The sequence below is a fragment of the Copidosoma floridanum genome, unplaced genomic scaffold (genome assembly GCF_036245765.1).
Source record: "Copidosoma floridanum isolate Cflo_tuat_1 unplaced genomic scaffold, Cflo_Japanese_pri ptg000008l, whole genome shotgun sequence".
NCBI lineage: Eukaryota > Metazoa > Arthropoda > Insecta > Hymenoptera > Encyrtidae > Copidosoma > Copidosoma floridanum.
Window position 1 is genome coordinate 5,935,175 of NW_028321885.1, and position 21,599 is coordinate 5,956,773.

The 21,599-nt window shown below is 37.4% G+C and overlaps 1 protein-coding gene across 1 annotated transcript in view; it reads right to left on the bottom strand.

Moving 5' to 3' along the window:
- The window catches only part of mRpL53 (mitochondrial ribosomal protein L53), a 133,484-nt gene extending 121,146 nt beyond the window's left edge, over window positions 1-12,338 (bottom strand). The window contains exon 1 of the mRNA XM_089589224.1: window positions 11,735-12,338. Coding sequence (XP_089445350.1) covers window positions 11,735-11,880 — 146 coding nt within the window. The 5' untranslated portion in view covers window positions 11,881-12,338. The remainder of the gene's footprint in view (window positions 1-11,734) is intronic.
- Window positions 12,339-21,599: the final 9,261 nt, after the last annotated feature.

Here is a 21,599-nt window from a genome sequence, read left to right on the forward strand (position 1 = left end):
ACATATGTTCTTTTAGAACTCCTGAGAAAAGACAAAAATGCTTTTTCCATCCCGAAACTTATAATCCTTCCTCAAAATTTTCTTAGTGTTTTCCGGGTCAACGCAGTTTTTAATATGTTCAGAATGCAGTAAGATTTTTCTTAACTGCTTTGCTGTCAAGTCCAGATCGAACAGTACAATAAGACTATGAAACAGGCAATTACCATCGCCTTTTACATCTACTAAATACCACTCTTTCCATGGCTCTGCACAATTTCCGTCTGATCCGCGTTTTTGCTCATTAAGTGCATTGTTTTGAATCAATTGGTTCTTTTTGCTTAATTCTTCATCATTCAAATTACCGAACGCCCCAGACGTCTCGCCATGATTTAAGCATAGCTTTTCTCCCTGATTATCCCACGAAAGATTTGCTCCTTCGCTGCTGGTTTTGCCTTTACTTTTCTCTTCCTCACTTTTGTCTTCCGTACTTACTGTTCCCTCTTTTTCTTTGTTTCGATCACCTTATTTACTTAAATCACTGCTGCTATCTTCTACCTCCCATACATCTATTCTGACTCCTGGTTTTCCCTTTACCTCTCTTTTTCTGATATTGACTAAAACTTTTTTTTTGAGTCTATCTGTCTTTTTTTGTAACATGCTGGTAAGGTCGTTAATCTTTTTTGGATCCTTTTCTGCAAAATAATTAGACTCTTTCTGCCTTTCTTGTCATGGATTTTCTGATCGTGTTTCTTCCCCGGACATTCGATTCTCCGAAGTACTACGACTTTTTAAGCTTCACGTTCTCCATGAGATACTCCAATTATTTTTACTTTTACATTTTCATCCAATGACGAATTTTCTTTTATATAATCTTCTATTAGTATCGAGATCTCAGCACCCATGTCAGCATAGAAATCTGATCTTTTATTTCGGAAATCCTCACCTCTAGCGTTACTGTTGGCGGTCTCCGTCTTACTGCTGCATAATTAATTAACACCATCGTGACTTCTTTCTTTCCCTGTTTTTCCATCGATATATTTTTATCTTTTAGATTTTTTTTTTACATTTAGCTTGATTTGTTGACGAGTATTAATTTTGTTTTTGTTCATCTCCTTTCCCCACACATTCGACTGCATAGGTTTTTCTTCTTTCTCTCTAATTTTTCCATCATTTACTTTTGGTCCTTTACAATGTGTAGCCACTTTTTCCCCATGCTCGATGTTGGGGGAGTACTCCGAGCTTCGTTCTAAAAATTCGGCTTTTATTTACTAGAGGTATCACCCTATCTGGGTTCAGCATCCCTCGCGTCCTGTGTCCCGTTTGTATGTCTAGGTTCATAACGCTCGTTATTTCTCCAGCCATAATTATTTCGGCTATCATCCCTACCATTGTTTCTTAGGCCGTAATTTCTGCCATTCGGCTCATAATATCTATTATTACTATTGTTATTACTGTTATTATTTTCGCGATGAACATACCTTTTTTCGAAATCTCTCCCATATCTGGCGTAGTTGTATTTATTCTTTGCCTGAGCCATATTATTATTCCTGTAGTCTCCGGGTCTTCTTTCACTATCATTATACGATCTTCCACCTCTTCTTTCTTCACCCCTATCCTGGTACCTTGTATAGTACGGTGCTCTGGTCTTCTCGCCACCACCTTTCTTCACTAGCAGCCCCTTTTCTATGTCGTGCCACAATGAACGACACTCTTCTGCTTTGTGCCCAATTCAGCCACAATAGTTAAACTTACTTATTTCGCTTACCCTTTTGTAAAATTCTTTTTCCCATCTCTCATATTTATTACTGTCCACTCGAGGGGACTTCATAGCCATCATATCCTCGACTTCCAATGCCAATGTAATGGCCTATGTTAGCGTTATGGGCCGATGCATTGAAACTTCGTGGTTGTACGGGGGATTAAGGCCTAATATATATTGGGTCACTACCTCTTTTTGAATATTTTTCTTGAATTCCTGCCTTAACATTTCAGAAACTTCAAGGTTTGCTTCTTGAAGTCCCATGGCCCTGCTAAACAACTTTTGCATGCGATCTGAGTATTCTTCCACAGATTCCCTATCCCTTTGCCGTTCCGATCTAATTTTCGCCATAACTGCCTCTGAGCTACTGATGGCCCCGTACCTGTCTGTAACCTCCTCATGAAATTCTTCCATGGACTCAAACTGTGTGATTCTATCGTTTAAATGTGCTGCCGCTCGACTTTTTAGCCTGCTGGGCAGCGTTGTCAAAAAATTTAGGACGTCTCTTTCGTCTACCTGTCGGCTTATTGCCCTTACTACCCTTGTAAATGCTGTTAGATTTATTAGGTCCCCTGTAAACATTGGTATTGTGGGGATTATTGTACTCAATTCCTTAATTGAGTAATTTATATTCCTCTCATACTCCCGGTGATGCGGTGATCTGTGTACAGGTCCACGTGTTGTTTGCTTCCACCTCTCCTGGTTATTTTTTAAGTTTTCGAACTCTCGCATCGGTCTAGCTTTCCTTCTATCTCTGTTGTGAAATTCTCTCTCATTTTCTCCCCCCTCCCTTTTTGATCATCTCCGGAGCAACTCTGTCTCCCTTCTCCAATTGTCAAGCTGATTTCCAGCGGGCCCCCTATCTGACTCATCTCCTTCCTCTCCACTGTCATCACTACGCAAGGGCTCTATATATGATTCTGAGGCTTCATTTCCTCCAATTATTTGCGTAGTTCCCTCTTTTTTCTTATCTCTTAGCACGACCGTTTTCATGCCCTTAAAGATTTTTCCAGTTAAGTCTTTTTATTTCCACTTACACTGCATTATGGGTGCTACTCGACGACGAAAGAAAACAAAAAAAATTTTTCTATCACTTTGTCGTACACAACTCGCCACACGTCGAGCGCCAAAAATTAGGGAGTTGGATTATCTACAACCTCCTGTTACGTGGAAATTGTAGAGCTTGGGGGTGTAAGAGGATAGAATACACGTGAAAGAAACTTATATATCCATTTATTCGTGGATCCAAGCGAGAGCAGTCGCGTGCGTGGTGTTAGGTTCGGAGGCTGATCGGAGAGAGGGAGCGGGAGAGCTGATAACGCTCGAGCCCGCCGCCGAAAGGTGATCATCATACTCTGTATCCGCTGCTCATGCGCCGTGAGAGGTGAGTCTTGGGCTCAAACTTATAAAGGCTTTAGATACTGTACGTCACATTATTACCAAAAAATCGACCTTTATTTCTGTACTAAGACACCACAGGATCAATAGTAAAAAATCCACCAGAAATAAAAGAACCTGTATATAACTACTCATGCGTGATGCCGGGAAGTCACGATTATTCTTCATTAGCGGTCGTCGAGTTCGTTTTATCGAGGCACAGAGTTAAAGATGTATTAATATTTCTATTTATGTTCTCTCAACGAGTGAATAAAATTACGACACATCGGCCAGCAATTGATAAGGTAGAAACGGACTTTAGCCTTGCTTCATTACAAGCAGCCTTTCTTAGTTTTAATCACATGAAGTTGTCCATGTATTTACAACAAATTTACAAAGAAATTGTTGGTAAAAAATCTGAAGCTTCACTCACAGTTCTACACATTTTTTCATCGCATATGATTAAGACTGTTTTAAAAAAAATTGAGGAAATTTTCATGATAACGATGTTAAAGTGTTAGCAGCATGTGCAATAACTAAAATAATACATTCTACAACATAAGATGAAATAATTGAAATATTAAGACACGTTGTTATAATATTTTCATCCAAAAAACGCCTTACGAACATAAATGAATTACTAAAATTTTTCGAGAATGCTGATGAAAAAAACAACGAATCTGAACTTGATGATAAAAAGGAAGAAAATTTTGAATATTTATTAAAGCAGGAAATAATATACGATGGAATAGACATTCATGAAGAAGCAAGAAAACTATCTCCTTTTCATAAATATTTTTCAAACTTACAAGAAGATATTCTAAGCACGAATACATATTTTTAAAAAACTAAACATTTTACATTGCGAACATTTTATTCAAAATCTACTGGAATACCTTATACCGTACGTTCCATTGTGGTCTGCAATTGTAATATTTCGATTCAATTTAACAAGGTATTTAAACGCTACAGTTGAAAACTACTGGAGCATTGAAAAAAATGTTTTTTTAAAAGGCAAGAAAAGGATCGTTGCTACTCGTTTCATACAAAAAAAAGGAATCGTTGTTGAAACAAAAAATTAGAGAGAGGACCTTTGAGTTAAAAACAACTAGAGTTTTACAAAATCGTCAAAAAAAATAAATAGAAGAAGATGGTAAGACTGAAACAAAAATAAGTCATAAAACTGATGAAGGTATTGTCAGCAGCGAAAACGAAGAATTCCCGGAAGAGAAATGGAAAAAGTCCAATATAAGAAGAAACATTTATTTTAAGAGAAGTAAATTTTTGTGTAAAAAACGGCAAATGAGTAAAAAAATGCAAGAAAAAAAATACATCACAAGCTAATACAAAGAAACGAACAATGAAGAAAAAGAGTGTGAAAAGTAAAACCCAACTTGAGATGAAAAAACAAAAATTAACAACACTTTTGAAATCACCTAGGAAATAACTGGCATGGAAAGTGAAAACGTCGTCAAAATTATGATTGATCCTGTGAAGATAGTGTATACATCTCACTCTCATCCAGTAATGCAAAACAATAACGAAATTTTTAAAAAACTGAATACAGAAAAGGAGCTACCTCATTTACTAAATATTTTTCAAAGTCAGGAAGATTATCTTCAAAATTTTTATTTCACCAAGATAACGGTTGATGGTATAAATATTTATGTTGAAGGGTTAATCATTTTTACCAAATGAATGGTTAGATGACAGTATAATAAATGCATTTATGAAAACAGTAAGCAAAAACTGTGTTTCACTGCTAAGCGTCTTAGCGTTTGATACTTTTTTTATTACATAATTGTTTTCAAAAAAGGGAATTAGTGACATGTGGAAAGATTGGGCTTTAAAAATAGATCTTTGGAATTTCAACGTTTGGCTTATGCCAATTAACGATAACAATATGCACTAAACATTGTTAATAATTGTGCCATCATTAAAAAAATTTATATACTTAGATTTTTTTCACGGAGTGCCTCCTAAGAATCTAATTGAGAATGTTTGTTGTTTGTTGTTTGTTTATTCATCAAAATGTTTAGTGGTCCAACGATTCGTAAAGGACGGTGTATGTCGTGATTACAATGGAAGTTATACATTCCAAAAAAAATCCTACTTCAAACAAATTCTTTTTATACACACGGAAATTGCGGTACACACGTGTGTTCGTGAGCGTATATTTTATGTACGGGATCACAGTACGTATTTGAAGAAAAAGACATACTAAACGTTCGAAATAATTTAAGACTAATATTAGAATTATTATGAAATAACATCACTACAAGCGAAAAAATCATTAAAAAATAAGAAAATAATTAATAAATGCAATGAGATCTCGAAAAAAATTAATATAAGTTCTATTACAATAAAAAGAAATTTGCCAATTCTAGGTTTCGATTCCACTGTGGAATTTATGTCAACGCTGTACAAAGGATACATAAAATGTATAACGATCGAAAACTATGCATTGTTAATGCAATTCTATAAAGAAATAAACAATTAAAAAGTTTTAAAAGAAAACATGTGATGACAATTTTGTATTATAAATAATGTTTCAGTAAAATTTTTTTGTTATTTCATTGCATTTATTTACGTATAACTAACTCGTCCAAAAAAGCAATATGAATTTTATGAGAAATTTTTAATTTACGCTTATCTATGTACTATTAAACAACTATATCTATTCCTAGCTTCACGAGTCTAAATATACCAAAACGTAATTTCATGTTTAGGTGTTTAATTATCATAAATTTTCTTACATTTTTAAGTTGGCAAAATACCTTTAGAAAAAGAGTATGGTATTTTCAACAACTCTAAGAACTACACGCATTTAAGTATTAATGGTAAACGCCCCCTTTTTCTCTGCAGCTAACACTCCAAGACGATTTTATCCGTATCCGCGGAAAACTCTTAATTTTTACTGTCTGGCAGCCTCCCATAGCTTACGAAACCAATACAGATTATATGTAGATACAATAAATATATTTTATATTCACTTTTACCGTGGCACAAGAGCCCAAAAAAAACTTATGATTTTTTACCCGATTTTTTCCGTATACGCTGTTCGCGTAAACGCAAAAAACTCTTAGTTTTCACTGCCTGGCGGCCTTCCATAGCTTTAAAAAAAATATCGATTCTAAGTAAATGTAGTAGAAATGTATTCTATTAATTTTCATCTTCGCACAAGAGCTAAAAACATAATCATGATTTTTTTCCCGATTTTGTGCGTTTAAGCTTATACGCGTATCCGCGGAAAACTCTTAAAGGTCACTGTTTGGCGGCCTCCCAAAGCTTACAAAACACATGCATATTATAAGGAGATACAAAAGAAATACATTTTATTCATTTTTACCGTAACACAAAAGCCCAGAAAAAACTTATGATTTCTTACCCAATTTTTCCCGTATACACCGTTACGCGTATCCGCGGAAAATTCTTAATTTTCCACGTCTGGAAGCCTTAAACAGTTTTAAAATCCTGTATAGATTATAACTAGATATAATAACAAAGTATTCCACCCATTTTTATCGTGGCACAAGAGCTAAAAAAATTATTATGATTTTTTTTTCGGATTTTTTTCGTATACGCTACTACGCGTATCCGCACAGAACTCTAAATTTTCAAAGACTGGCGGCCTTTTGCGGCTTTGGAGACCTGTAAAAATTGGTATTAGATACAACAGTAAAAAATTCTTGTCATTTTTATCGTGGCACAGAAGCTAAAAAAATAATTATGATTTTTTCCGATTTTTTCATTGTACGCTATTACGCGTATCCGCAGAAAACTCTTAATTTTCACTACCTGGCGGCCTTCTATAGCTTGAAAAACTAATAACGATTATAAGTAAATGTAAAAAAAATGTACTCTATTCTTTTTTATTCTGGTACAAGAGTCCAAAAGAAACTTACAATTTTTTTCCGATTTTTCCCTGTACGCTATTGCGCGTATCCGCGAAAAATTCTTAATTTTTAAGGCCTAGCGGCCTTGCACAGTTTAGGATTCTTAGAGAGATTATAACAAGATATAACAACTACGTATTCCACCCATTTTTATCGTGGCACAAGAGCTCAAAAAAAAATTGTGATTTTTTGCCCGATTTTTTCCGTAAACGCTATTGTACCTATCGGCGAAGAACTGATAATTTTAACGGCCTGGCAGCCTTCCATAGCTTGAAAAACAAAGAACTATTAGAAGGGAATGCCATGAGAAGAGCCTACAAGAACTGACAATTTTTTTCCGATTTTTTTGCTGTACGCTGTTACGCGTATCAGCGGAAAATGCTTAATTTTCAAGGCCTGGCGGCCTTTCATAGCTTTGAAAAATAACAACGATTATAAATGAATATAGTAGAAATGTGTTCTGTTAATTTTCATCGTGGCACAAGAGCTAAACAAATAATTATGATTTTTTTCCAATTTAGTGCATATACGCTTATACGCGTATCCGCGGAAAACTCTTAAAGGTAACTGTCTGGCGACCTCCCAAAGCTTAAAAACCTATAAAGATTGAAAGTATATACAATTAAAATGTATTTTATTTATTTTTACCGTGGAACGAAAGCCCAAAAAAAACTAATGAGTTTTTACCCAATTTTTCCGTTTACGCTATTACGCGTATCCGCAAAAAGTTTTTAGTTTCCAAAGCTTGGTGGCTTTAAACAGTTTGAAAATCCTACAGAGATTATAACTACATATAATAACAAAGTATTTCACTCATGTGTATCGTGGCACAAGAGCTAAAAAAATTATTATGATTTGTTTCGAATTTCTTTCGTATAAGCTGTTACGCGTATCCGCGGAAAACTGAATTTTCAAAGCCTGGTGACCTTCCACGGCTTTGAAGACCTGTAAAGATTAGTAGTAGGTAGAACAGCATAGTATTCTATTCACTTTTATTCCGGCACAAGAGCCCAATAGGAACTTATAATATTTTTTCCAATTTTTCCCTGTTTTGGCCTTGCACGGTTTAGATTCTCAGAGAGATTATAACAAGATATAACAACTGAGTATTCCACCCATTTTTATCATGGCACAAGAGCTAAAAATATAATTATGATTTTTTTCCCGAGTTTGTGCGTATACGCTCGTACGCGTATCCGCGGAAAACTCTCCATTTTCGAGGTCTGGCTGCCTTCCACGGCTTTAAAAACTCATAGAAGTTGTCTGTACGAAAAGTGTAACGATATCTACTGTTTTCTAACTGAAATAAGCCAATAAAAAAAAATTTTTAACCCAGGGGTCCCCCAGGCCCGATTCGTCCCTGGTAAGACTACTTTGTCGTGAGGCTAGTTTGAGCTCCATCGGTACATGTCTTCTGGCATAATGGTCCATTGCGAGCCTGTATCCAACTCAGATTGGCACATGACGTCATTGATGCTTACCTCAACCAACACTGGGTCCCATGGATCGATCTTTCGAGACAAAGACTTTTTTCCATGGAGTCAACATTTAAAAGATCGACCTATTGCTGTTCAACAAACTCGACGAGTGCATTGACGTTAGCCGTAGCAGGGGTCTGATCGGGGCATTCGATATCTTGCTTAAGTAAGCAGTTTTTTCGATAATCCCTATGAAATAACCAAAAATGACGATAATGCGCATGCGTAGTTTAGGAATTATCGCCGATACTCGACAAAAATGCTTACTTTTGCGAGATATCGAATGCCCCGATCAGACCCCCTTGTAGCGCAGCAGACTCTGGCCAGATGCCTAACCTTACTGCAGTCGTTGCATTTATATGTCTTGAATTTGTATTTTGCAAAATCGTGGTTCGTGCCACCGCAGTGACTTCACTTGCTGTCATTGCCTGACTTGCCTGAGCAAATCGACGAATTTTTGTTTTTTTTGTCCGTGCCTTCATACAAATTCTACCTATTCTTCTTGGTTTGCACTTTTTGGACGTTTGATACATCGTTCGGTTGTAGAAGCGCGGCTTCTCTGTCCTTAGTTATTTCCACAATAGCCGAAAGTGCCTTGTTTTCGTCTTCCTCGAAGATTCTGTCAAGGATCTTCCCTTTTCGTAGGCCTGTGACGAATCCGTCCTTTGCCATGTTATCAAGGTGTACACCATACTTGCTCTTGCTAGCCTGAATCTTTACCCGCACGAACCATTGTCCGACAGATTCCGTCTCGCCCTGACCCATTTCGAAACACTCAGTTCTCTCCCTAAAAATCGCGATACGTTGCGAGAATCGCGCTTTCAATATGGAGCACAACTCTCCATACGTTTTTTGTGCCGAGAGAACGGGGTCACACAGATCTTTTAGCACCTGGTATGCTCCCTGGCCGATTAACATGATGAGCACAGCTACCTTTCTATCCTTATGGACACTGTTTGCCATGAAATACCCATCTAGACGCTTTTGATATAAACACCAATCTTCACCGATTCTGAATTCCGCAAGTCCCAATTGTGTTGAAAAAATTTACGTTTAGTTGCTATACTCCCAGTCCAGTGCTACTGTCGTCTATTTTGGCGCTATACTTCAACGATAGTTAACAGCAAGCAAATGATGCCGATAACTTTTTTTATAAAACTTAAAATAAATTAGCTGTAACATGTTCAAATTACAGCTCAATTGGTTGATAAACAAGGGCATACAAAAAAGATCTCAGCTCCTGAGAGTGCTACGGTGATTTACTTCTTTTAAAGAATTGTAGAAAACAAATAGCTTTGTAGCTAAGAAAAAGCGGAAGCCTGCTTTTGAAAAATAAAAAAGTTTAATAGTCTTGTACGTGTGTGTATGTTTCTAGAACAAATCGTTATAAAACCAGTTCTTATTAATTTTCATTTTTTTGAATCCAACTGTATTTAAATAGTTTCTTGAAGTGTTAAGACCAGTAGAATTAAAATCGGACGATCACAGAAAATTTAGGAATCATGCTATCAAGATCTGAATAAAAATTTGATTGATGGGAACTCGAAAAGTGAAAAAACGATCGTATTAGAATTTTACACTTATTTATGTTAGTAATGACAACATTTTCTAGTAATTTCGAGCTTGAAAATGATTTTGTAATTGACATTTCAAATATTTTTTGCAGAGGAACTAGATTGAGTCAAAATAGGCTAGTGTTTCTTTCTGAGATCTAGGATAAATGTATAGAGTCATATTTATTTACCATTGCGCAATAATTTTTTTTTCTAATTTAAATTTTCTTATTTGTACAGAACTGTGGAAATTTTTTAATGTAAACTCAGTTTTCAATGAGTATGACTGACAAATAATTAACATTTTTAAGTGTGGCTCTTTAAAAAAAGACAGTTCCAAAAAAAGTTTCGTGTGATTGTTACAAATTTATATAAAATTTTGGACAAGGCTGTGTTTTGCATGTCAAATCTTCTGTCATGACTGCATAGGCTGCTCTGTCTATGACCATCAGATGAGATCATAAGTTACTATCACGTGCCAATAACTCATTAGAGATTTCAGGTGGGATTTCTTGAAAAGTATATCCTAACTAAAAAGATTAAAAATAAATTTGACAGTTAAAAAGCTGCCCTATTGATGATACTATTTGGATGGTACACTGAAAAACACATCTTTGAAAATGTTATGTATCAACATTTGAGAATGAAATAAATTTTTTGAATACTCATGTGAGATCCCTTCAATTATATTCTCTAAAAAAGCACCTAGGATTTCAATTTAGAATTCGAAAATTTTATTTCAAATTAAAAAATTGACATTAGGCACTTTTATAAGGCAGTTTTTCAATGTACCTACCATCCCACTGGTTACACCAGCAAGGCAACCTTCAATTCTGTTTAACAAATTTTGAATTTTTTTTGAGTTAAAATACTTTTTTAAGACACCTAAGCTGAGATCTCAGATGGATTCTAGGCATGAGATATCCTTCCATATGGTCATAAAACAGGGTAACACACCTAAAAAGGTTAACTTGATATTTTGTGTTGTCTTTGAAACCTTAAGTATGTGTTAAAATTTGCGAATTGGCGGGAGTTAGTGTTGCAAAAATTGATTTCTAACTTTATCACAGGCAATCAGATAAATAGACACAAAACGATGGGTAATAATGGCTTGTCAAACGATTAAACTAGTAGTAGCCATTACAATATAAATAATCTGAATTATGCTCTACAAATAGTAATTAACGTCAAATGAAAAAAAAACTAAGAAATTGAATACTTGCTGCAGCTATACGGCATAAGGATGTACAATGACATCTTGACATCAAATGTACTCTAACCAAGTGGCAATCTTAATCTCACATTTTTTTTCAACTATTACTCAATTTTTAAAAACTTAAAATGCCATAGAATAATTTTTTTTAATTTGCCACCAAATTATATCTTAGTCTTTTTGATCAACATTTAAGCAGAGTTTACCTAACACGAGTTCTGCAAGCTTTAGCAGCTTTTTCTAACTTGATACATTTCTTAACAGTATGATGCGTTTGTTGAGATAAAATTGAACAGAAAACTTTCTCAGTTCAACATGAAGTGTTACACTTTTCTTACCGAAAGTTCAGATACCACCTGATACAATGGAAAATTTAACTAAAATCTTCATTGAGTCCAAACCTAATGGATATACACAGGGTAAAAAAAACAAAATGTCAAAATATTTTTTGTAAAACATTCAACAAATAGATAACAAACCTTGTTCCAGATGTTTTATTATGAAATGGATCAAAACGAACAGTTATTTTGGAAAGCGGTTTAAAATTTAGCAGTTTAATCTGTTTAGCTACAGCACTTATAAGACCTTTAGAGCGACTTTTGCATCCATTGAACGGAATGGACATTGTCTCATAAGTCTTGAATAATACTATTCTAGCTGAAAAAGACTGCAATATACTTTCAATTTTGTGGTAAAAAAATATTTATAACCCCTCTGAATGACCTCTGCAAACTCTGCGAGCAACTTGATAATTTCGACTCGAAAAAAATACCCAAAACTGTGAAATTGTTAGCAACGTTTGCAACCGCTTTGTAAAAAACTATTGGATCAATCACTTTCGCCAAAATACATAAATTTGATGCCGTCCTGCGAGAGATACGACAAGTATCTTCTCCACCCTTGGTAGAGTGTCTATACTATTAAAATTGGTATCAATCGTTTGCAATTAATTTATTGTTTATGTTGAACTATTGCAAATTGTCATATTCTTATGTATAGCTAGTAAATGAATTATTTCCGTCAAATGTGCGATTTTTTTCTTTTATTACAATAACACGCATTGCTGCGCATGCGCTGTGTATTCAGTCTTGTTCTATTATAGTTCTATTACCGATTTCCCAAGTAGAGAAATTGAAAGTGGGCCAAAACTGGGCCCAAGTTGGCTGACACGCCGCCCACCTTGGCCGCAGCTTGGCACCTGACTTGGCCTCCGGTGAGTTTGTGATACGACGGTGACTTGGGTGCAGCTTGGCCTGACTTGCCATAACTTTCACCCAGTAATCGCCCACTTTCGTCTGCAGATCAGTATAATACGGAGACGTCTATGGTATGCTATATGCGTGCGCAGGCACACGCAAAATATATATAAGCTGTATAAATTAGGCCCCCAGAGTTTATAAATACCAAAATAAATTACACCATTAGATTGTGCGTAAAAAATACAACAAATGAGCGAACTCAACTTTTTTGCGCGTTGCCTTATTTTTTAATTATAAATAACGATTACTTGGGGGCTGCCCCCAAATTTCAATTGTATGATTTGCTTGAGTAGTAAGTCCTACAAAAATAAGTGAAGGCTTAAAAAATAGCGCGTGCATTGCGCCTGTTGCTCCCGAAATAGTTTTTTATAATTAATAGATAAATTATTGAAAAAATTGTAATAAAACATTTTGTTGTAAATTTTTTGCCCTCGCGCATGCGCAGACGATCTCCAACTTAGTTTTATAAATAGTATTTTTAATAGTTTTATCATCTTTTTCTCTTGGATTTGCAGAGTTGTCTTACTTGTTCTTTAGGATGCTTCTGCAACAGGCTTACTGGATCCAGAGTAATTTTCATCATTGTGTGCAAAAATGACGTCTGGTATCATGGGCACGAGTTCTTTCTTTCTGTTTTAGTTTCTACACTCGATTAAATAATGCTTGAATTGAATAAAGTGGTTTAAAAACGTGTACGTGGAATGTTAAATTTACCTATATTTACACGAAAAATGGAGCAAGTAAAAATATATATATGTACGGTAAGGCAATGTTAGGGGGTCCGGAAAATTGCCTGAAATGGCGCAAGACTTGTTGGAGATTGTCTGCGCATGCGCGAGGGCAAAAAATTTACTACAAAATGTTTTATTACAATTTTTGCAATAATTTATCTATTAATTATAAAAAACTATTTCGGGGGCAACAGGTGGAATGCACGCGCTATCTTTTCAGCCTTTACTTATTTTTGTAGGACTTACTACTCAAGCAAATCATACCATTGAAATTTGGGGGAAGCCCCCAAGTAACTGTTATTAATAATTGAAAAGTAAGGCAACGCGCAAAAAAGTTGAGTTCGCTAATTTGTTGTACTTTATTTTAGTATTTATAAAATCTGGGGGCCAAACTTGTACAGCTATATATATACAGGAGCTATTCACGTAGACATTTTTTGCTTATTTCATTGTGAACGTTTATATTAAAAAGGGGGGTTCCACTGTTCCGCTAAACTCAAATTGAGTGAACAGACTGAACAGACTTATGCTGTGTTCTCTGTCAGTCAACATAATTGCAACCATAGGCTTTGTTGCCTGATGAAAAAAGAGGTATAGGTCTGTTCAGTCTTCACTCACTTTGATTTTAAAGGAACAGTGGAACCCCCTTTTCAATATGAACGTTCACAATGAAATAAGCAAAAAATGTCTATGTGAATAGCTTCAAAAACTTGCAGGCTTGTATATATCTAACATCAGTGCAGACAAAAGTGGGCGATTACTGGGCGAAAGTCATGCTGAAAAAGGCCAAGCTGCGCCCAAGTCAGCACCGTATTACAAACCCACGTGGGTCCGTACCATATAACTTTTCTTCGCTTTGCGGGCCTATGTTTTAACATAGGCTCGCGAAGCGGAAAGAGTTATATAGTACGGCTCCTGCAGCTGGGCTGGGTTGCTTGATTTGAACCATGCTTTTACAGTGGGTCGAGGGACAGTGTGGCGGATAGCCGATATTTATAGTAGACCAAGAGCTGAGGGCAAAGGTTGGTCAAAATTTCAACCAGCCGCCACTTTCTCCAGAATTGGAAAACCTTTTGATTCGTAAAGATCCAAAATATTTCGGTCATATTTAACAGTGGTCAACCTAGACATTTAAGAAAAATAGACTGCTCCTTCTTATGTACGTCTCTGAAAGACTTGTGAAGTTGGCGCCCGTAAATATTAAATATTAATATTTTGCACCCATTCAGGGCTTAAACGATTCCTCCTTACTTGCGGATTTATCTTCCACTTAAATTTTTATTTGCGGATCAATAGTTTGCGAGATATTTGCAAAATAAAAAGTCGAAAATGGGCGCGGCGCTGAAGTATAAAAAACTTTGTTGTAAGTGCTAAATTGGGTTAAAATCTAATTCTACCTGTACGATTCGATTCCTCCTCATTTGCGGATTACGTAGGTATATAAATTAATGTAATTAAATGTCACAAAGTTTGTAAATAATGAATTTAATTATAGAGTGAGAGAATCTAGTAACTTTTGTCTAGTGACTTTTGGTCCAGTGCTCCGTTCCTGTTGTTCGGTACATGTCGTTGACTCCGTACCGCGGGTTCTACAAAATATTTATCTGGAGCCGTACCATACAACTTTTTTTAGCTTCGCGGGCCTATGTTATAACATAGGCCGATGTACAGAAAAATAGTTATATGGTACGGCCCCAGAATAGAAAACTTTAGTAGGTATTAATCTATTAATTATTAGTTATAAGTTATTCAGCTTTTGGATCAATACACACATACACACACACATTTTTCGATGACTATGCAATCTAGTGTAAGCCCATTTAATAAACATTTTTTTAAATTAAGTACTTGTAAATTTATTACTGGGGCTGTGTTTACATAGGCTCCATTTGTAGTCTGTTAAGGTCACGTGATCATTTATGATAAGTGCGAGTGAGACGGTGACATCATGCTGTCTCCCTCGCACTTATGATAAATGATCACGTGACCTTAACAGACTTAATAACAGAGCCTTAGGCGAACACAGCCTGTGTCACTTTTATCCGTTTCCACTGGTCGGTAACTTGATCTTCAATTCGCCTGATTAATCATTTAAGCGCGAAATTTGAATGCTTGAGCTGTTTTCTAAAACTTGCCCAAACAAAATTATTACTCGTGTGCTTAGCTGTGGCTTGTCTTGTGATGATTATAGCTGTACTGCTACTTTTTAGTTGTGTTGTTATTTGTTTCTTGAATAACAACAAATATTAAAATTTTGCGCGTAATGAATAAATATCAGTCCACAGTGTTTGCCACAATAGATTCCAGATATTAGATTCTTAAGATGAAAAATCTGTACCTATTGACAAATAAATTTTTCCTTTAGTTTGAAGTATGCAATGTATGTGTGTGCGGATTGACCCAAAAGCTGAATAACTTATAGCTAATAATTAATAGATTAATACCTACTAAAGTTTTCTATTCTGATAAATATTTTGTAGAACCCGCGGTACGGAGTAAACGACATGTACCGAACAACAGGAACGGAGCACTGGACCAAAAGTCACTAGACAAAAGTTACTAGATTCTCTCACTCTATAATTAAATTCATTATTTACAAACTTTGTGACATTTAATTACATTAATTTATATACCTACGTAATCCGCAAATGAGGAGGAATCGAATCGTACAGGTAGAATTGGATTTTAACCCAATTTAGCACTTACAACAAAGTTTTTTATACTTCAGCGCCGCGCCCATTTTCGACTTTTTATTTTGCAAATATCTCGCAAACTATTGATCCGCAAATAAAAATTCAAGTGGAGGATAAATCCGCAAGTAAGGAGGAATCGTTTAAGCCCTGAATGGGTGCAAAATATTAATATTTAATATTTACGGGCGCCAACTTCACAAGTCTGGCGCAGAAGCAAAAATAGTATCTAACTCGCTCGCACATTCCTACCTTTGGCAATGTGCGAGAGAAACATATATCCCCGTTCGATGTTGTGTCTCCTTCGACTTGTGCTTCAGCCTTCAGCGCCGTCCAAGTACGTAAGAACGAGCAGTATATTTGTTTTATATGTCTATGGTGGTAAAGAGTTGTGTGATAATTATAGTTGTGCCACATAATCTTTTTTATTTACCAGACGCAATTTACAGCATTAATAAAAAATAAGAAGTTTTTAACTAAGAGTACCATTTGCGGCAGAATAAGATCGCATCTTATACCCGAAAATCGGCTTTCAAAAATATAGACTCCCTACATGATTTTATGAATAATACTTATCTAAGATAATAGATAATGCATTAGCGACAACATTATAGATAAAAATACAATATCTACATTTATGAAAGTCAATATTCGTGTACAACATGCATTATAATTTTGCTGCAAATGGTACTAACAGTCAACGACTTCTTATTCTCTATCCAATAGTGAAAGTTGCGGCTGGTACATTGAAACTATTATACAGCGAAATTATAATTATTTAACTCTTAACCTTTACAAAATATAACCAAAATATTCCCGATCTCCACGAATCATGAGGTTCCTCAATTCTGGTAAAAGTGACAGCTAGTTGAAATTTATACCATCCTTCGGCCTCAGCTCTTGGTCTATAGCACGTGTCAGTGACGGTCAATTTAAAATGGTAAATATTTTACATCACGCCGCTCCGCAATGTGATTCTACAATCATGCTTTCGCTGCACTACGCAAGTGCGTAGGGCCAGCGAAATTATAGAGGAGGCCTTGAAGGTACAAAGCTGTATATCTATATACACTGAAAAATAGTGAAAGATGATATAGAGTGTAATCCGCAATCACTACCAGCAGTTACACAACGTTGTTACGTCTCACATATGTAACTGCTGGTGATAATTGCGGATTACAATGGCAGAGCTATATGGCACCATGAGACCGTATCCGCCGCATTGTCCGTCGATCCACTGTACATGCGTTTGAGCCATAGAGGTATAAGAATTCTTATACCTCTATGGTTTGAGCTGGGCTACCCCCTTACAATTTCTACTTGGGTAGTTCCATTGTTTCGTTTCATCGGCGTGGTTATTTATCCTTGGTCCAGTCTATGGTGTAAGAAATACAAGTAGTCCCATTTCCCATTTAACCAAGGCCAAGAGCTGAGACCAGAGTTGGTAGAATACATTGATTTTCGGATTCATAAAGTATAAAACATTTACCAACGTCTCCGACATCCGATTCAGAGTATGCTATATATATATGTACACATTAGGGTCCTATCACCCGATGACCCGAGGGCCAAGGTTCTTACTGGCGACTCTGTTAAGTAAATAATTATTAATAACACAAGCTCCTATCACCTGATAACCTGGAATGGTTATTGCGAATCTAGTTAATAAGTAATTATCAATAAAAAAGTAAAGCACCTATTCTCTGAAGATCCATGCAGGACGCTTATTGGCAACCCTATTAAATAATAAAAAGTTGATTGATAACATATATAAACAATTCACAACTTTGATTGATTGTCTAGTACGATAAAGATCTTTTTAATTGGCACCCTTGTAATTGATTGATAATTTATTATTCAATAGTAGCCAGTAAGTGCCCTAGGTGATTGGGTGATAAACCCTTCTGTTATAAATCATTATTTATTCAACAGAGTGGCCACGCCAGTAAGCACCCCGAGTCATCGGGTGATAAGACCTTAATGTGTACATATATATATGGCTCACTCTGCATTGGATGTCAGAAACATAGAGATATTGTAGATAGAGTAGGCAAGCCACCGATTCTTCTGTAAGTGGGAGCGTTAACACGATAAAAAGAGATGTAACATTGAGCTACCTTTCTACCTCTTTCTGTGCTCGCTGCTGATTAGGTGATGTTTTACGTATATGTAGGCATAGGCAATCAGTAGCGACCACAGAGAGAGATAGAAAGGCAGCTCGATGTTGCATCTCTTTTTAACGTGTCAACGCTTGCACTTCCAGGCTTGCCTACTCTATCTATAATATCTCTATGGTTAGAAGCGTCGGAAATGTTTTACACTCATGAATCCGAAAATCAATGTATTTAACTAATTCATGATTCATGGCTGAGACGCCTGAGACCGTGAGACCTGAGAGTAATCAAATTATAACCAGCCGCTGCTTGCACAGAAAATAAAAACCGTTATGGTTTGTGGAGATCAAAAACATTTTTGTTATATTTCATTGTAGTAAGAAATTACATGGTGATTATAGCTGTGCCATATGATCTTTTTTTATGACCAGCCGCAACTTACAGCAATTTTCAGACAATAAACAGTTGATGACTGTAATACCAGTTGTAGCAAGATAAGATTGCATCATAAACCCCAAAATCAACCTCAAAAAAAATGGATATTGTATTTTTATCCAAATTGCCTCATCTATTATCTTAGATGTGTAATATAGTAAAGATAGGGTAGAGGGTCTATGTTTTTAACAGTTAATACTATAATTACCACATAACTCTTAACCAGAATTAAATATAAGCAAAATATTCCGGAAATCTATGAATCAGAAGAGATAGATCTATAATTTGATTGACAATAGATATATCTATAATCAAAGAAGCCAGTAAGCGCTCCAGGTTATATGGGAAATGGCGCTTGTGTTATTATTTTATTTATTATAAATAATTAAAGTGACCAGTAAGCGCCCAACTTGTGGGGATAGATGCTTCCTTTATTATTTTATTAATTACAAATAATCAAAGTAGCCAGTAAGCGCCCTGAGTTGTGTTGGTATTGGCGTTGCGTTATTAATTTATTAATCATAAATAGTTACAGCAGCTAGTAGGTGCCCTGGAATGTGTGTCAGGATGAGAAGCTCTGAAAGGGACCAATGCACTTGCGCTCGGTTACCCTCTCCATCGTACGGATGCACTTTCTCCACTAAAGCCGTAGCCAAGTCTATATAAGGGGGCGCTTCTGCGCAATGCGGCAGTCGGTTCCTAACCACTGCAACGCACGGTCACCATCGGCCAGCTGGACCTACCGGCTAACGATCGGACCCTTACTCCGCGACCAGCGATACTTGGGAGCAATCCGACTAGGGACTAAAGAAATAAACGGCCACGGTCATTTACCAACACGACTTCTTCTCATTTGTCCCGGCCTCTCCATCCTTCCTGGGAACCTTGCGCATCACGCTGGCAGAATCAGCAGCCACTCAAGATCTCGATACCGAGACCCTTTTCAGATCTCTCCCTATACTGAAAAGCATTTTGTAGTTACATTTGTAATTACATTTGTAATTACACTTGTCAAGCCATTTGTAATTCCACTTGGGATTATACATGGGGTTTTAGAATGGAAATTCCAAGTGGAATGCCAAGTGTGATTCCAAGTGGAATTACAAATAACGATTGGAGATTAATTTTTTTTTCTTTTTTAAATAGTTTATAATATAATCGTTCACAGTGTAATGGCCATTAAAGGTGTTGTCATCCTTATAGTAACACCAAAACAGAGCGATTAAAGTATTTTTTCACGAACTTAGAGAAAATAGAATTTTCTATTTTTTTTCAAGTTTTCTCAAAATGAACTGAGTCCCCCTGTTTTGGTGTTACTATACTGATGGTCATAACAATTATGGCCATTACGCTGCGTACGATTCTATTTTAAACTATTTTAAAAAGAAAAAAAAATTTATCTCTAATTGTTATTTGTAATTCTACTTGGAATAACACTTGGCATTCCACTTGGAATTTCCATTCTAAAACCCTATATGTAATTCCAAGTGGAATTCCAAGTAGCACTACAAATGGCTTGACAAGTGTAATTACAAATGTAATTACAAATGTAATTACAAAATATTTTTCAGAAGGGCTGGCAGCCACCCAGGATCTCGACACCGGAACCCTGTTAAGGTTACTCTACTCTGGCACACCGGAGAAAGCCTCCAGAGAGCTTCACGCCGCGACCACCGCGAAGACGCCACGGAAAAAGCAGCGTTTGGAGAGGCACCGAATCCGGCGTAACACCAGGAGACGACAGAGGAAGCCAGCCGTACGTCCGCGCAACGTGGTGATCGTTCCACCCACCAACACCCACCTACGGGCACACTCCACCCGGGAGGTCCCGGGTTCAAACCGGACCTCCACGCCGTTGTCCGTCGGTACAGGTGCTCATCTAGGGGAAGACTCCCAAGAATCAGGGGAACCAACAGGGAGGAAGCCGACTCGACCTATACTGTGCCCTCCTCCTGCTCGCCCTCCGTACGCCGAGACCCCTCAAGGTAGACCCAAATTACCCAGGGTACCGTTGCTCGAACTGAGGGACCCTCAGAGACTCCCTCAAGTAAGATGGAGGCTGCTTGCGAGGCCTCCGGCAGTTCCCCGTGAGACCGTCGCTAGGCCGTAGCCGGCGCTCCTAAATAACAATCGGCCCTTCTAAGGGCCACCAACAAGTTTTACGCACTAGAGGCTACCTTTCGGACCTAACAAAGCCAGGGGACGAGCAGCTGCCAAGGCAGGTGCCACCGGTAAACAGGGAGCACCACTAGGGCAGGACCCTCCCCTTTTGACAAGTGGTGCTCGATGTAGGGCCATATCAGGCAGAAGCCGGCTGAAACTCACGACAGAGCTAGCTAAGACAATACCGCTAGAACGATTACCCGTGGGAACGCGCTCCCGCTCTAACAGCAACACACAAGAAAGCCCACTTCTGGGAGTGGATAAACACCCAGTGGCGCTCAAATCATCAAGCACCAATCAGGGGAACTCGTTACCCCCACCATCACCACCCGAGTTGGATATAAGAGGACACTTGACTCCGTCACAGGCAGTTGCGACCGAACCGCAAGGCAGTCAAGTAGCCGAACAACAACACCAGCTCGAAGATCCTAAAATTCCTGAAATGGCCACTAACCAGCAGACACCTGCCGCACTCCAGAATTGGGAAGCTTTTTCACAAGCTTTGTTCGCTCACCGACAGCCACTTCCAGAGTTTTGGGGCTACGATCATGAGGATCCAGCAGCATACGTCACTCGCTGCAACGAGTACATCGCTGCCCATAACATACCCGAGGGACAACGCGTCAATGACTTCGAAAAGGGCCTAAAGGGAGACGCTGAGAAATGGTGGCAGCGCTATCGAAACATGGGGGTGGATTAGACGCGTTTCCAAGAACTCTTGACAAATCGATTTGACAACCCGTCCATGAAAGGGGCATTGGTAGCCCAACTGTACGGGAACAAACAAGAGGAAAAGGATACGGTCGGGCCATTCCTGCAACATAAGCATATGCTATATCATCGCATAAGGCCAGATGAACCAGAGGCAACGCCCCCGTCTTTGCGCATACAACGCATGTGAATTGTAATCATTACGCGCGAAACCAGCTGCCAGGCCAGGCCGCCCCCCTTC